This window comes from Stegostoma tigrinum, chromosome 5 (assembly GCF_030684315.1).
Source record: "Stegostoma tigrinum isolate sSteTig4 chromosome 5, sSteTig4.hap1, whole genome shotgun sequence".
NCBI classification, from domain to species: Eukaryota; Metazoa; Chordata; class Chondrichthyes; order Orectolobiformes; family Stegostomatidae; genus Stegostoma; species Stegostoma tigrinum.
In genome coordinates, this window is record NC_081358.1 from 53006497 (window position 1) to 53024064 (window position 17568).

General features: G+C 39.5%; 1 protein-coding gene across 6 annotated transcripts in view; it reads left to right on the plus strand.

The window, feature by feature from the left end:
• The window catches only part of LOC125451551 (E3 ubiquitin-protein ligase RNF19A), a 266550-nt gene that overhangs the window by 71483 nt on the left and 177499 nt on the right, over positions 1-17568 (plus strand). For all 6 annotated transcript variants that reach the window (XM_048528760.2, XM_048528762.2, XM_048528759.2 and 3 more), the window contains 3 exons: positions 7636-7705; positions 10841-10933; positions 15062-15265. In XM_048528760.2, the coding sequence (XP_048384717.1) occupies positions 7636-7705; positions 10841-10933; positions 15062-15265 (367 nt within the window). The remainder of the gene's footprint in view (positions 1-7635; positions 7706-10840; positions 10934-15061; positions 15266-17568) is intronic.

Sequence of the window (17568 nt, forward strand, 5' to 3'; positions counted from 1 at the left end):
ACTTTAAATTGAGGGGTGAAAGATATAGGACAGATGTCAGAGGTAGTTTCTTTACTCTGAGTAGTAAGGGTATGCAACGCTTTGCCTGCAACGGTAGTAAATTCGCCAACTTTAGGTACATTTAAGTCGTCATTGGACAAGTATATGGACGTATATGGTTAGATGGGCTTGAGATCGGTATGACGGGTCGGCACAGCATCAAGGGCCGAAGGGCCTGTACTGTTCTATGTTCTATGAAACAAGAAACTAGCAAATAGCTGTCAATCTCTCCAGGCAATGCCCTGACCAATCAGATAACAAAGTGTGGGGCTGGATGAACACAGCAGGCCAAGATGCTGCTGTTTGGCCTGCTGTGTTCATCCAGCCCCACATTTTGTTATCTTGGATTCTCTAGCATCTACAGTTCCCATTATCCCTGACCAATCATTCTGGTTTAAAATTTAAACAAGAGATTAGCTATTAAATGTTAAGCAACATTAAGGGGTACATTGTTCATGGCAAGGCCTCTACTGGTCAGAGTCTGTTTGACAACTAATCAGCACTCTTCTCTCATGCAGTATTTATGTTGATTTTTCCATTGAATTGATATTCTTGCAAAATGTCCTGATAAGTACAAGAGTAAACATTTGGATTCAGTGTTTTTTCTTTTGTTTCAGCACTACTCAAATTCAGATTCAAATTCTGCGAGCATTAGTCCGCTTCTAATAAAAGGATAGGTGGATTTAAACTTTGCATGCAACCGGACTTGTGAAGGCAAAAAAAGGGCATCTCTCTTCGAAGTATTTCTTTATCAATCAGCTGTGGTACTACAGGCATGTTCTAGGATTTGAAAAATGCTGTATAAATGAAAACTATTTCTATCCTTTAACTTTATGCTCTTATTTCATTTTCTTACTTCAATCTGTTTTTCTAAATTTTGCATTCATTCTCTCCCACTTCACTTGTGTTCATTGTTTTTAGTTGTTCATTCTTGCTTTCGCAATTGCTTTCTCAGTTACTTTGCTCTCCATCAGGAGCCACTTTCCTTCTTTTCCATGTTGTGTCTCTCCTGCACTCATTTTCTTTTGCTTTCACTCCTTTTTTTTTCACTTGCTTCCTGACTCTCTTCCTAATTGCTTGCCTCTCTTTCATATGCCTTCAATCTCTTTGCAGCCTGACCTCAATCTCATGCTTTCACCTATACACTGTCTCTCCCCTGCTTGCATGTATACCTGTAATTTTGCTGAACCTGTCTGTCAGGCCTCACTCCTGTTACATAGGATAAAGAATCTCGAAGGAGAATGGGTGGTCCATTGCTTTGACTTCAATAATAGCATGCTGCCTGTGAGCTTCACAGTTTGGGAATGGGCATAGTAACTTAAATATCAAACAACTCAACACTTCAGTTTGAGAAAAATCTTGACATGACTGACATACATTGGAGGCTGAAGCAGGACCTTATAGAGGTTTATAAAAATCATGAGGGGCATGCTTAGGGTGAATAGCCCAAGGTCTTTTTCCCAGGGTAGGAGAGTCCAAAACTAGAGGGCATAAGTTTCAGGTGAGAGGGGGAAAGATATTAAAAGGGACCTAAGGGGCAACCTTTTCATACAGAGGGTGGTGTGTGTATGGAAGGAGCTGCCAGAGGAATTAGTGGAGACTGGTATGATTATGACATTTAAAGGGCATCCAGGTGATCTTGGCCAAATGCTGGTAAATGGGGCTAGATTAATTTAGGATATCTGGTTGGAGTGGACAAGGATCCGTTTCTGTACTTTACACATCTAAGTCTGAGATGTTGCCAGTCAGAGACAATGCATGCACCGCTATTTGGCTGAGTGTATTTGCTGATGCATTTTGCAAAAAAAAATGACTGCTAAGTTATCCACAACATATCATGTCTTATGCTGTACAAGACCTTTGTGTTTTTCTTCACTTTGTGGTTATGCTGGATGTTCTTTATATGTTTAGACTTGTAGAAAGTTACATATTAATAAGAATGGTTCAATAATCAATCACCCATCAGGATTTGTTTAACTACATTTTACTCAACAGTAAAATATAAGTTCTATGAGGAAAATATTACAGCAAACTAGGCTGCCCTCAATTTATCCATAGAATCCCTACAGTGCATAAACAGGCCCTTCAGCCCACCAAGTTCATACTGACCCTCAACATCCCACCCAGACCCATCCCCTTGTAACCCACCTAATCTACACATCCCTGAAAACTACAGGCAATTTAGCATGGCCAATCCACCTAGCCTGCATGTTTTTTTGGACTGTGCGAGGAAACCGGAGCACCCAGAGGAAACCCACACCGACTCCGGGCAGAATGTGCAAACTCCACATTGATGGTTGCCCGAGGGTGAGATTGAACACATGTCTCTGATGCCATGAGGCAGCAGTTCTAACCACTGAACTGCTGTGCTGCCCCTAATAATACCACTAGGCCATTATGTTCCCTTTGAATGTTCAACATGCAAACACAGGAGTGTATAAATATTAATTTTAAGGATTCAATGCGCAAACATTTCCTTGTACTTGCAAACAGCTATTTCATATTGCCCTGTGTTTTGTCTGATTTGTGAATTAACTGAAATAGGAATTAGTCTGCATCAGTGCAGACTAACTGCCAGGCAGAGCTGCAACATTGTACACGTACAACATATGGAGTCTATAAATGTGAACTCTCTTAAAGGGAAGGCACGCATACAAAAAGAGAAGGATCCCTTTCCATCTCCCGCAAAATGTGTTTGGTCACTTGTGTAAAAAGATATTATTTTCTCAAAATAGGTTATAGCAGCTTTAATTATTGGGTCTCGTGTTTTCTATCTTTGGCCAAATGTAGTTGTACAAACCTGTTGATGTTGTATATTTGGTTAACTTTACCACCATGGCCTTTGGGGAGAGTGCTTTTCATAAGCTTACTTGATATCACCAACAAGAGGTTCTTGTTTCAATCAAAACAGGAAGTTTTAGTAGCTGCTAACGCAGTCTGTTTAGAGTAGAGAAAAGTAACCCAAGTAAACAATGGCTTGCAAAGTTTCACTGGATGAACCTGACACATTGGTTCCATATCTGTGCCGATACAGATTACTGGCCTACTAACATAGCCAAGGAATGATGTCCGAGGCCTTGAATTAAGGAGAGAACAACTAATAAAAAAGTTTTGTTTTTAAATCAAGTAAGGGACATTTTACAATGATTCTACTAATTTATTCAAATGCAATAGACAGATGGGTGAGGAGGAATGTCCTTTCTGAATGTTGCAAGTTGCCTGAAGGATAAGCATCTAGAATTGGGACAGAGAATTTGGAAATCAATACCTTTTTGTTTGTTCTAGATTTTTATTGAATTCCAATCTCATCATCTGCCCTGGTAGAATTCAAACACATATCTAGAATATTAGCCTGGGATCCTGGATTACTAGTCTAATGATGTTGCTGCAATGCCATCCCCTCCCCTTGCTGATGGTTTACTGTTATTTAAAATGCAGTCACGTTTCTGATTTCTAAAAGTTAACCTGCTTCAGAATCTTGTGAAGGCCTGTGTGGAAATTAAGATGAATTTACAAGATGCAGCATTAAATGATTTGCCATGATTGTTGGAAATCTAGAAGTGTGAAATCTGGCAGTTTTGAACGTTGTTTTATCAATTGGTTTGTTCCAATTTAATTCACGGCTTACCGAGAGCACAAAAAGAAACTTGAAGAATGAGCTAAAAAAAGAGAAGTAATGCAGATGTACTTTAATATTAAGGAAGTAAAATGAAGAAGTGAAATAGGGATTTGGAAATGTTGAAGTAGGTTTGAACTATTGCAGCAGAATGTGTAACATTCCTGCCCAAATTTTATGGATCGATTCATTGTTTCTGCCTTTTGTAGATAATGCATTTTCCAGGAAAAACTCCCAATATTGCATTTCCTATCATTGGTAATCATGACTTTGAACTGTCCAATTTTCAACGAAAAAAATGAGCTCCAAAACCAAAAAGTCAAGCTTTCATTCCAGATGGACCATCTGCTGGCAGTGCCTAGTCAGCTTTGCTTGCATAAAGTTTAAAACATTCATGTACATATTAAGCTTGACTTTTCACTTGGAAGAATGTTTGCCCATTTTATTTGTGTCAAAGGAATAAGGAGGGTGTTTTTGACTTGTGCCTCATTCCAACATGAGTTCTGCATTCTGTTTTGAATTGTCCAGTTCCAGCTTCTTCAGTGTCTTGCAATTTTACAGACAATTTCCACCTAAGCTGTTTTGAAAATAAAATATGGTTTACCCATTTTGAAATTAAGCAAAGGTTTGAAATGGCTGATTAAGGTTTCCTACCATCTTCAACTTGCTTCCATGCAAAATGTTCTTCTGGTGATGCTCCATATTTAGCCATCACTGCTTTGGCAAGCACAGGTAAGACTCTAGTAAGACCTGAGACTTTTGGTATTCGTCAAGCAGTGTTGTATGGGTTATGTTTAAATTTGCAGCCCTAAATTTCATCAGGTTAGATTTGCATAACCATTATCTATGCTTGAGCTCGTGGTAGAGTCACAAGACCCTGGAGAATTTGAAAGTGAATAACTAAAAGCTTAGTTGGAGGCATTCTTGGGGTCCTGGTCACACGACATTCTGATCTCTCAACTTCTACAAACCTTAATGTTCTACTTTCTTATGAAATTTATGTCCATGTAATTTATCATATTTTGCTAGCTGCTATTGTGCACAAGTTTGAGAAGTTTAATTTGCAAATCTTCTGAGTTGTTAGAAGTAGAATTTTGGGGACGGACAACCCCCCCCCCCCCCCCCCCCCGCCCAACCCATAATGCCAAAACACATGCTTAAAAAAACCCTTGGTGCTTTGGCATAAAAAACATGTTTTTTCAAAGGTATATTGATGTAGATTGACCATTGCATTATTAAACCTCAGTAGTGGATTATTTAATCTCTAATATACCAGAGCTCTTTTACAGAAAAGGCATATGAAAATGCCATACAATTATTTATTTAATGCCTAAATGGACCAGACTATCATTATAAAATGTTATTATGCTCATGACTACTTGTGACCATAAGATGCAAGAAGCCATTCAATGAAATCATGGCTGATCTAATAGTCCTTGCCTCCTTAACCCCACAATCTTTATTTCCTTCGCTGATTAAGAATCTGTCTGTCTCAAATTTGAATATAATTAATGACTTGGCCTCTATAACTCTCTGTGGTAAAGAATTCCAGATTCATTATCCTCAGAGAATAAATTCCACCTCCTCCCTCTTTAAAAATGTGGCCCTTATTCTGAAATGATGCCCTTTTTGGTCCTAGACTCTCTTTGAAGGTGCAATAACCTTTCCATGTCTACTCTGTTAATTCCCCTAAAAATCATGTGTTTTTATAAGGTTGCCTCTCATTCTTTGAAATTTCAATATGTACAGGCTGAACACACTCAACATCTCAAAACAGTCCCTCTGTATGAGCCAAGTGAACCTTCTTTGAACGGCCTCCAATGCCAATATTTTTTTCCATAGATAAGGGAATCAAAACTGCATCTGCTACTTTCCTTTTTAATACATTGAAATTGGCCTCTCTAAAATATAGCTACCATTGACTCTCTCCTTTTCAGTTTAGTGATCAAGCCAATTCATATTTCTGTCATTTGTGTCCAAGGTGTACCCCGAGAGAAAACTGAAAATTCTGATTCCACTTAAATTTGGCACTAATGCTGCATGTGCGTTTAAAAGCAAGTCCCTTCGTTTTACCAACCTTCCATTCTCAGAACTCTTCAGCCCCATTACCCTGCAGTTATCACTCAAATTGACCAAATAAACTGTTCACATAATCCTGTTTTCTTTGGCTGCAGTTGTGCTCCTTCATTCTGTTAACACAGCAATTTTTTGGGGATTGACGGATTTTTGCTAGCTAAGGACGTTGTATATGGAGTAGAATTAGCCATTCAGCATGCTGAGTCTGCTCCACCATTCGATCAGCGCTGAGATGATTCTCAACCCCCATTCTCCTGCCTTCTCCCCATAACCTTAGATCTCCTTACTAATTAAGAACCTATCTTTCTCCATCTTAACTCAATGACTTGGCCTCTACAGCCGTCTGCAGCAATGAGGTCTACAGATTCGTCACCCTCTGGCTGAAGAAATTCCTCCGCATCTTGATTTTTAAATATCATCCTTTCATGCTGAGGCTGCACCCTTGGGTCGTAGTCTGTCCTACCAGTGGAAACATCATCTTCACATCCAGTCTTTCCAGGCCTGTCAGTATTCTGTAAGTTTTAATGGAAACCCCCTCATCCTTCCTAACTCCAATGAATACAGACATGGAGTCCTCAACTGCTCCTTGTCTGACAAGTCCTTCATTCCAAGGATTGTTATAGTAAGCTTCCTCTGGACTCCCTCCAAGGACAGCACATCTTTCCTTAATATAGGGCAAGAAGTGCTTAATTATTTCATTGAATACTGGATCAGCTTCTGAGGACAGAATAGTCTGCTCTGATTCCTGTGATCAACAGGTGCAGCTGAATTTACACAGTTGTCCTTGACATGGAATGCAGTGTGGTCCGCAGAATCTTTCACTGACTTTGAAGTCATGCTCCGGTTTTTCCCTGAGTTTGCATCTAAAGTTGTTAAAAATGTCCTCAAATAAATTTCTGGTACCCTCATGAACATTGTTCTAGTATTGTTACCTGTTTCGTGAGGCCAACAGTTATAAGACTACTTGTTTATGTAGATTACAACACCAGTGCCAAAGCCCCTCACTGTGTATGTTTTCACATCCTTTTCTTCTGCAGCAATTGGGAGCCCTGGCTGATCATTTTGTTTCGCCACCCAGTTTCCCCACCTCCCCCTCACAACTCTCCCAAACAACCCCCTCCCCCCCCAACCCCTTTCAACCGAACTGAACCCAATTGTAACATTATTGCTCAGAAGGAGCTATCTCAGCACAGACTAAGACACAAACCCACTACCTTATGATTACTGTGGTGCAACTAAACATTAGTTTAATTGGCCAAGTTGTCCAAGGTAAACAGTAGCTACCTACGTATGCAGTGGAAAGCCTTTACTAGGCATTTAGCATTTATTACTCTTGACGGATTATGATTATGAATAAAGACAATTTTCCATTCTGCTCAGATGACTCTTTTTCTTTCCTGCCCAGTGAGAAATTTCTACATGATGACGAGTCCCTGTTCAAAAGCTGTTTGTAAAGGATAGTTTTGAAAAACCTTGTCGCAGCCAGAATACATGCATCTTTATCCAATACTGAACCTATATTTTCATGAACAGTGCATTGCAGTGCTCTGTCACTAACCCACATAATGAAGGCTTGGTCCTTCTGCATCCTAAAAAAGATAGGAGGCTTCTGTTGGAAGTTGGCGGAAGGGTGAGGACTGTTTCTGAGGCTCCAGTTAAGATTTATACCACTTTAAGGAAGCTTGAAAATAAAGCAGAGCTCAGAAGATTTAAAGTAGAAAATAAATCTCATGCAGTTCATCTGTGGAAGTAAACAGGACTTTGCATTGAGAGCTGCATTGTTCCTTCCTGAACTGAATTGAATTTGCTGACAGCGCCAAGCTTATTGTGTTTTGAGACTTTTTTGCAATTGAGGAAGTTTCCAATCTTTTTAAACCAATGAACAAGATTTTTTTTCTCCTCAGTTACTTGGATCCATCAGAAAATAAAATACTTATGCAAAGTAGTGGTGGTGTCTCGTTATTATACAGCCAGGTAAGCGAAATGGATCTCTGTGGCCGTCGGTAGTAAAAAAAAATAGAGTGATAGTGATAAATAGAAAGCGGGACATAACACCAGTGCTTCTTCGGAGGCTCACTGATGATGTTACCTAGAATGGTGACGAAATGTCTGAAAACGAACCTTCCAGCTCAGCGAGCAAACTCACATCCAGAACCTCAACCAGAGCTACAAATCTTCTCAAAACTCATTGTCATTGCTTTAATAAATAATTTTATTTCTCAATTTTCTTCTTGAATACATTTTAAAAGACAAAGATAAAAGAGAAAAAAGATCTGCCCTGAAGATGTTAAACCAGACAAAAATTTTTACAATTTAATTTTCTAAAAATTCTGCATTATGTTCCTCATTTAAAGTGTGGTAACCTGGTGCAATTTAAATTTGAAATGTTTTTGTGTTGGAAAAATTGTTCTATGTCTACTTCACCATTTCAGAGTAATTAGGAATGTAAGCAGCTTACTGTACTCCAATTGAACATTGCCAGTACATGAGTAATAAAGAACAACAGGACGAGTTGTTGAATATTGAAGAGGTCTAGTGATCTCCATAGTCCATTCCCTTTGAAATAAAAATGAACATTTTACTTGCCTTCCTTTCTACCTGCTGAATTTGAATTCTAGTTTTTTTTTGTGCTGTATGCATGAAGACTCCAAAATTCCTCTGCTGTAGCTTTTAGCAATATTTTTCCAATTAAATAATATTCCGATCCTCTATTCTAACTGCCATAATGAAATGTCTTGAGCTGTTTAGCTTTGCATCAGTGAAACCGGTAAACGATTCTGAATGGTTTCTTTGCATCATTTTTCATTTTCTTGATTCCTAATTACTCTCAAATGGTGAAGCAGACATTATAGCAGACAATACATAAGAAACAAACGAGAGGCAAAAGTAGATATTGGGCCGCTCCAAATTGATGCTGGAAGGCTAGTGATGGGATGTAAGGAAATAGCTAAAGAACTTAATAAGTACTTTGCATCAATCTTTACAGTGGAAGACATGAGTAGTATGCCAACAATTAGGGAGAGCCAGGGGGCAGAGTTGAGTATGATAGGCATTACAAAAGAGAAAGTGCTAGAAAAGCTAAAAGGTCTAAAAATTGATAAATCTCCTGGCCCTGATGGGCTACATCCTAGGGTTCTGAGGGAGGTGGCTGAGGAAATAGCAGAGGCTTTGGTAGTGATCTTTCAAAAGTCACTGGAGTCAGGGAAAGTCCCAGATGATTGGAAAATTGCTGTTGTAACCCCCTTGTTTTAAGAAAGGTTCAAGGCAAAAGTTTGAAAATTATAGGCTGATTAGCCTAACCGCGGTAGTTGGTAAAATTCTAGAATCCATTGTCAAGGATGAGATTTCTAAATTCCTGGAAGTGCAGGGTCAGATTAGAACAAGCCAGCATGGATTTAGGAAGGGGAGGTTGTCCCTGACAAACCTGTTAGAATTCTTTGAAGAGGTAACAAGTATGTTAGACCAGGGAAACCCAATAGATGTTATCTATCTAGACTTCCAAAAGGCCTTTGATATGGTGCCTCACGGAGGCTGCTGAGCAAGGTGAGGTCCCATGGTGTTCGAGGTGAGCTACTTGGATTGAGGATTGACTGTCTGACAGAAGGCAGAGAGTTGGGATAAAAGGCTCTTTTTCGGAATGGCAACCGGTGATGAGTGGTGTCCCGCAGGGTTCAGTGTGGGGGCCGCAGCTGTTCACCTTATACATTAATGATCTGGATGAAGGGACTGGGGGCATTCTGGCTAAGCTTTCTGATGATACAAAGATAGGTGGACAGGCAGGTAGTACTGAAGAGGTGGGGAAGCTGCAGAAAGATTTAGACAGTTTAGGAGAGTGGTCCAGGAAATGGCTGATGAAATTCAATGTGAGTAAATGTGAGGTTTTGCACTTTGGAAAAAAGAATACAGGCATGGACTATTTTCTAAATGGTGAGAAAATTCGCAAAGCAGAAGTACAAAGGGATCTGGGAGTGTTGATCCAGGATTCTCTAAAGGTTAACTTGCAGGTAGAGTCCGTAATTAAGAAAGCGAATGTAATGTTGTCGTTTATCTCGAGGGTTGGAATATAAAAGCAGCGATGTGCTTCTGAGGCTTTATAAAGCTCTACTTAGGCCCCATTTAGAATACTGTGTCCAATTTTGGGCCCCACACCTCAGGAAGGACATACTAGCCCTGGAGTATGTCCAGCAGAGGTTCACACGGATGATCCCTGGAATGGTAGGTTTAACGTGTGATGAACGGCTAAGGATCCTGGGATTGTACTCATTAGAGTTTAGAAGGTTGAAGGGAGATCTAATAGAAACTTACAAGATAATGTATGGTTTAGAAGGAAGTTGTTTCTGTTAGGCAGGGAGTCTAGAACCCATGGGCACAGCCTTAAGATTAGAGGGGGTAAATTTAAAACTGAAATGAGATGACATTTCTTCAGCCAGAGAGTGGTGGACTTGTGGAATTCATTGCCACGGAGTGCAGTGGAGGCTGGGACATTGGATGCCTTCAAGGCAGAGATCGACAAATTCTTGATCTCACAAGGAATCAAGGGCTACGGGGAGAGTGCAGGAAAGTGGAGTTGAAGTGCCCATCAGCCATGATTTAAATGGCGGAGTGGACTTGATGGGCCGAATGGCCTTACTTCCACTCCTATGTCTTATGGTCTTATGGTCTATAGAACAATTTTTCAAACACACAAAAAAATTTTTAAATTTAAATTGCACCAGGGTTACCACACTTTAAATATGAGGAATATAGTGCAGAATTTTTAGAAAATTAAATTGTAAAACTTTGGTTTAACTTCTTCATGGCAGATTTTTTTTCCCTTTTATCTTTGTATTTTAAATGCATTTGAGTAGAAAATTGAGAAATAAAATTATTTATTAATACAGTGACATAGCACAGTTTGGATGATCATTATTAAGATCTGCCTTTGGATTGCTGATGTGTAATCAAAATTGGATGATAGTTATTTGTCATCTGTTTGTGTCAGCTAAAGTGAAGACAGTGGAATTTTGCCTCACTTGTGTAAAATATTTTACAGAAATTCACCCTTAGTTTACAAAATATGAGCAGGAATTTTTTTATTATTTTTCTCCCCTCTTCTCCATCTAACCTCAGGCTGCATATGAGCTGGAGCAAGGCTGGGCCAGTCCTACTGAGGAGCAATACCAGCAGCTGAAAGCTTTGCAAGATGCAGAAATGAAGACAGAGGTAAAATTATTTTTATTCAATCAGCTGCAATTTGTTTGTGTACAATACATTATGAATATGCAAATTGTTCAGAACCTTGTGACAAGAAAGGGATTATCCCATAAATTATAAACTGCCACAATATTTCTATCCTTCCACTTTCTTCAGTTCACATTTTTCTTTTTATTTCGCTTTCTGTACATGATTTGATGTTGAATTTATCCCCTTTCTCAATCTTCCCACTGTTTGTAAGGCAATGTGTAAACTCCATAATGATTAACAAAATACACTGGCCCTAGACCTATTAAAATTCCTGGTTCCTGTTTTTCCTGCTGAAGTATACTCAGAAAGCAGGCTTGAGCAACCATGCAGGCCACATGCTGTTCCACTCCAGCATATGCTTTTCTTTATAGCAAGAATTCAAAATGTACCCAGTTGTGGCAGAGATGATTCTAAGAGTAATGATAATTAACAAGCAGTCAACTGGAGGCTTTCCGATGAGAAGACTTTGTTTCTGTATGGATTTGCTGAAGCCTGAAAAAATGTAATGTTTATCCATCCTAGCACATTTTAATTCCTCTAATAAGATTCCTGCTGAACTATTTCTATGCAAGTCACAAGTGGCACCTTGTGCAATTGTGACAAAGGTAAACTTTCCTTGCTTGTTGTTCTTCACTTGTCTGTAGCCTTTCACACCATCCTCATTCAACACTAGTGTCCAGCTGCCTGGGTTCTGCTCTTATACATTGTAGCCAGGGTGCCATTTACAATGGATTCTTTATGCATCTTATAAAGTTACCTTTGGTGTCTATCCAGGATCTATCCTTGGCCAACTTCTCATTTACATGCAAAACTTTATTTAAGCTTTATCCAAAAGTACACTCGTAGTTTGACACCCATCTCTTCCAACCTCTCTCAATGACTCTAATTTTCCTACTTAGAGGTGGAAATTGCCTCGTAGTGTTGTCACTAGACGATTAACCCAGAGACCCAGGTAATGGTCTGGGGGTCCGAGTTCAAATCCCAACCATGACAGGTGCTGGAATTTAAATTCAACAAAATATCTGGAATAAAGGAGCTAACGATGACCGTTGTCAATTGTGGGGCAAACTCATCTGCTTCACTAATGTACTTCAGGAAACGAAACTGCCATCCTTACCTGGTCAGGCCTACATGTGACTCCAGTCCCACAGCAATGTGGTTAACTCTCACCTTCCCTCTGGACAATAAATGCTGCCTAGCTGGTGACAGCTTCTCCAACATCCAGTACTGGATAGTCAGAAATATCTTTAATTGGCTTTCCCCTTGCAAGTTCATTTGAAAGGTCAAATCAACTTTGAATTCCTCCATCCTTGCGCATTACTGCCCTATCCCTTTTCATGCAAAATCTTTGGACGTGTTGTCTCTAACAAATTTGTGTCTGTCATCCTTGGAGCTCAAAGTCAAATCCCTCCCACACACCACCCCCCCCACCCCCATCAGGGATTTGCCCCTGCCAAATGAACCTGCTTTTTACAAAATCACAAATGATACTCTATGACTGTGTGATAAACTAGCCCTCGTCCTTCACAGGAGATTGTGGAGGCATTTCTGATGATCTTTCGGGGATCACTGGAGTCGGGGGTAGTCACAGAATGGCTAATGCAGCAAGCCTGTTTTAGAAGGGACAGAGGCAGGAGACAGAAGACAGGAAACTATAGGGCTGTTCGCCTGACCTTGGTCACTGGTAAGATTTTAGAGTCCATTATTCAGGATGAGATTGCAGAACACTTAGATATGCATGATAAAATAGGGCTAAATCAGCACTGCTTATTCAAGGGTAGGTCATGCCTGACAAATCTGTTAGAATTCCTTGAGTAGTTACAATGAAAACTAGACAAAGGAGAGCCAGTTGATGTGTTCTATTTGGATTACCAGAAAGTCTTGACAAAGAGCTGCACAGGATGCTGTTAAATAGGATAAGACCCCAGAGTGTTAAGGATTAGCTGACTAGCAAAAGACAGAGAATGCGGATAAAGGAGTCTTTTCAGGATAGCAGCCAGTCACTATTGGAGTTCCACAGGGATCAGTTTTGTGACTGCAACAATTTATAGTATACAAGTACTTCTGCTGTACCACTTGTTAATGCAAATTGGCTGTAATGCAATTTTTGTATTGTGGATGTTATTTGGATAACAAGAACTTTCCCTGTAACATGATTTTCTATAGTGCAATTTTGTATAGCACGAGATCACACAAGAATACAACTAACACGTTATAGGAGAACTACCTATACGTTAATGATCTGGATAAGGAAACTGAAGGCATAGTCGCTAAGTTTGCACATGCCACAAGAATAGGTGGAGGGACAGGTAGTATTGAGGAAATGGAGAGGCTGCAGAAGGAATTGGGCATGATATGAGAGTGGATAAAGAAGTAACGAATAGAATACAATGTGGGAAAGTGTGAAGTTATGCGCTTTGTTTGGAAGAATAGATGTGTAGACTATTTTCTAAATTGGAAAAGGCTTTGGAAGTCTGAAGCCCAAAGGGTCTTGGCAGGGCTAGTTCAGGATTCTGTTCAGGTTAATGTGTACGTTCAGTTGGCAGCTAGGAAATAAATACAGTTAGCATTGATTTTAAGGAAGGAGCTGAGCTTTAGAAGCTTGCATTTTCAAATAAACCTGTTGGACTATAATCTGGTGTAGTGTGGTTTTTGACCTTGTCCATCCCAGTCCAAAGCTGGCATCTCCACATCAGAATCCAAGAGCAGAGATCTGTCATGGAGGCTAGAAAAGATTCTAGTCAAATGGCATTTGGAATATTGTGAGCAAATTGGGCTCAGTGTCTCAGGAACAATGTGCTGCTATTGGAGGGGACGCACAGGAGACTTACCAAAATGATTCCAGGGATGTCCAGTGAGGCACTGTTAGAACTCTTGGTCTGTACTCGATGGAGTTTAGGTGGATGACAGAGTGATCACATTGAAACTTAGAGCGCTGAGAAATCTTGATAGATTGGATGTGAAGATGTATCCACCAGTAGAAGAGATTAGGACTCCAGGGGACCACCTGAGTGAAGGGGCAATACTTTATAAATGAGATGAGGAGGGATTTCTTCAGCCAGAGGTTGGGGAATCTGTGAAACTCACTGCTGCAAAAAGTTGTGGAGATCAAGTCATTGAATGTATTTAAGACTTAAACAGAGGTTTTTGATTATTAAGGGGATCAAAGTTTATAAGGAAAAGGCAAAACATGTCAGCCATGATTGAATGGCAGAGCAGACTCGATGAACCAAGTGGCCTAATTCTGCTCCTATATGTTACGGTCTTATGGCTTGTGTTCACCCTTTTGAGTCATTTGACCAAAAGATCCTGTTATAACAATTGTATTCGAGATTGGCGGGAGGGGGAGACAAGCCATGTTGACTGATTTTTTTTTTACCTGATTCTTATCAAATGTCCAAAGAATCACTGGCATTGGCCTCTCTTCCCACCACTAAGCTATCCAAAACTGTGTTGCTGCACGTGTCCTCATTCACACCAGTTCCTGTTCATCTATTGTTCTGGTGCTCAGGGACCTAAATTTAGCTCCTGTTTAGCAAAACCTCCATTTTCCTACTTTTCTTCATCCATTTTTCTTTCAAACTTATCCATGGCCACACACCTCACTACCTGTAAAACCTCTTCCAGCCAATACCACCATATCATCACTTCATAATTCTAGCCCCTCAAATATTTCCAATTTTTTGAACTAACATCCAATTTCAAGTAGAACAAGAAAATAAATTGTTATGGTGCATGATATTGCAGATGAATAGATTTGATAATGGATTTCTAATTGTGACAGTCTCCAACGCACTCATTTTGTGAAGTGGAATCTTTGCAATAGACCTGCTTTCACCATTGTAGACTGCAAAGCCCTGTAGTTCCCTTTCTGCAACTCATCACCTTTCTTACTTGCTTTAAGACACTTCTTACAACTTGTTTATCTATCCTGATTATTTTTACTGGAGCTTTGTGTTTGATAATGGTCCTATGAAAGGGCTTAGAACATTTCATTTTTGTTGAAGGCTTGCATGTTGTTGTCAATTTGCCAGTAGTGTTCCTTAGCTACCAAGAACTTAAGACAGAATTATGTATTAACCACTTATTCAAAATTGTATTTTTCAGTTCCTTGAAACTATAGAGGAAGTAAAGTTCTATGGGTATGTACTGTTTGAGGCCTGCACCTGTGATTACCCAGAACCCAACTGTCCTTCTGTTGTTCGGGTGGGCAATGATGAGATTAATTGCTGCATCCAGTTACCAAGTAACGAGATCAAGGAAGTCAGCTTCAAGGTCAACAGAATAAGATGCTGGAAAATCAGTCTGCAGGTAAGTAATTTGTGTTTAATAATTTTAGCCGAATTTTATCAAACATATGTCCACATGTCAGGCAGTTTTAGGTGGACGTGAAAGTATGTTCAAATTACCGGCGTGCTACAATGTGGGAACAGACCATTCGGTGCAACTGGCCCAAGCCAACGTGTTCCCAAACTAAACTAGGCTGACTTGCCTGCATTTGGCCCAAATCCCTCATTCTTATTCATGAATTTATCCAAATATCTTCAAAACGTTGTAACAGTTGTATGTCCAACCTGGCAATCCTTCCTACACATGAACTAGTCTGTGAATTTTATTTTTAAAAGTTGACCCTCATGTCCTTTTAAAAACATTCTTCTCTCACCTTAAAAATAAATGCCTCCTAGTTTTGAACTCCCCCAGCCTAGGGACTTAAGATTGCTGCATTTCTGCTGATACTTATTGACCTTCTGTCAAACTTTGGACTAATATTTTCCTGCTGCTTTATTTACAATTCTATTTTTATTACTGTCACATCCTGTGAGGAAGAGGTGTTACTTGCATCTTTTCCAAAATATTTTGAAATAAACAGCATTGAATTGTCCAATAAGCTATGTAGGGCTGCCCTTTGGTTAAATCTATTGACAGATCATGAGCATGAGCATGTGTTCATAAGGTTTATTTGATGGTTGGAAAATAAAACAGACCATTTCTCGAGAATTGGTTGTTTAAACAACTACCAACTTTGAGGCTTGAACAACTCTTCAAGATACCAATATTTGGAAACTGTATAAACAATGAGCACTTATTTAAGGATAGAGTCACTAAGATTTTAAACTGATGAAAGAGATTCAGCTTGGCAAAGTGTAAAGAATAATCTATTTTGATTCTTCTGGATGTTGTCTACATGCCTTTCCAGAAGGTATTTTGTAATATTCAGGACAACAGAAAACAATTGAAAATGTTGAATGGACAGAATTCTATATATATTTGAGACTTGTTGTTCAGTTAGAAAGCCCAGTCTGTTGCATAATGCTTCTAAAAGGATTAACATTGGAGACTGATTCTCCACCCAACATGATATCTCGCAGCTTGGGTGGAGAACTAGCGAATTAAGCATGAGGTCCCAATGGTGAAGATATTTGTCGTCTTTGATAGTTTTTTTTTAAATTTTGCCTAAATTGTCAAACTTGTATGTATTGGTATCATGAAATGAATTTATATTTTGTGCAAAGATCAGGCCCATCTCTTTGTTAATACTCAAGAATGGTTTATTTCAATCCAACAAATACATAGGTCCTTAGACTCAAAATTAATTACAGCACCCATTTAGGGCCTGTCTGTACTAAATTTGATTATTGTAAAACAGTAAAAAGAATTGCTGATAGCATTGGACTTCAAGCACTCATTGTCAATTGTTAGTACTGCAACATTTGGCAGGCTGTGATAGGGTTAATGTTGAATTAAGCTCCACTCATTCTTCAATCAGATGGTCTCACGTAGACATTGGATGGGGAAGAAGGCAGAGCAGCTTAGATCAAGTATTGTTAAGACCTACATGTTTGATCTTTCCATGAATATTAACATCCCAGTCCCCAAACAATGTGGGCCATGGTGAGAAGTTGTCAACAGCTAAACTGAAAAGTCCCATTTTACAACCAAGTATCTGGTGAGATGAGATTCTCACCAGATTCTTTTAGCATAGCTTATGTATCACTCATTAACAGCGTCATTGTAATTTAAATAAAACAACTGTGGATTCTGAAGATCCGAAACTAAAACTTAAATTGCAGGAAAAACTCAGCAGGTTTGGCAGCATCTGTGGTCAGAAAATAGTGACTCAAAAATCGTTTCAAGTCTGGTGAAGAACAGTCATTGGATTCAAAACTTTCCCTCTGCTTTCTCTTCACAGATGCTGCCAGATCTGCTGAACTACTCCAGCAATTGCTGTTTGTTTCATTTAAACCTTAATCCTGCTTTATTAATGTACAATCTGCCATAACACCATCCATCAGATAGAAACTAAATGCTGATAATTCTCAGCATGAAAGTCAGGGGGAGTGCTTCATGACACAAACTTGCCACTTGCACCTCCACATCTCCATCTTGGGCACGTGGGAACCAAGCTCTCAGGGTGGACTTCATGAACAGTGACAACATGTATCCCACATCCACGATATTGACAGGTATCAGCCTCACTCCATCATCATGGCACATCTCTGAGCTACTTACAGTCCAGCTCTGCACCTTAGTGCTGTAATTTGGAGCATGCTGGCACTTTTCATTGCAATGTTGTTGCACAGACGGCCACCCAGATAATAGATTGCACCAGGCTT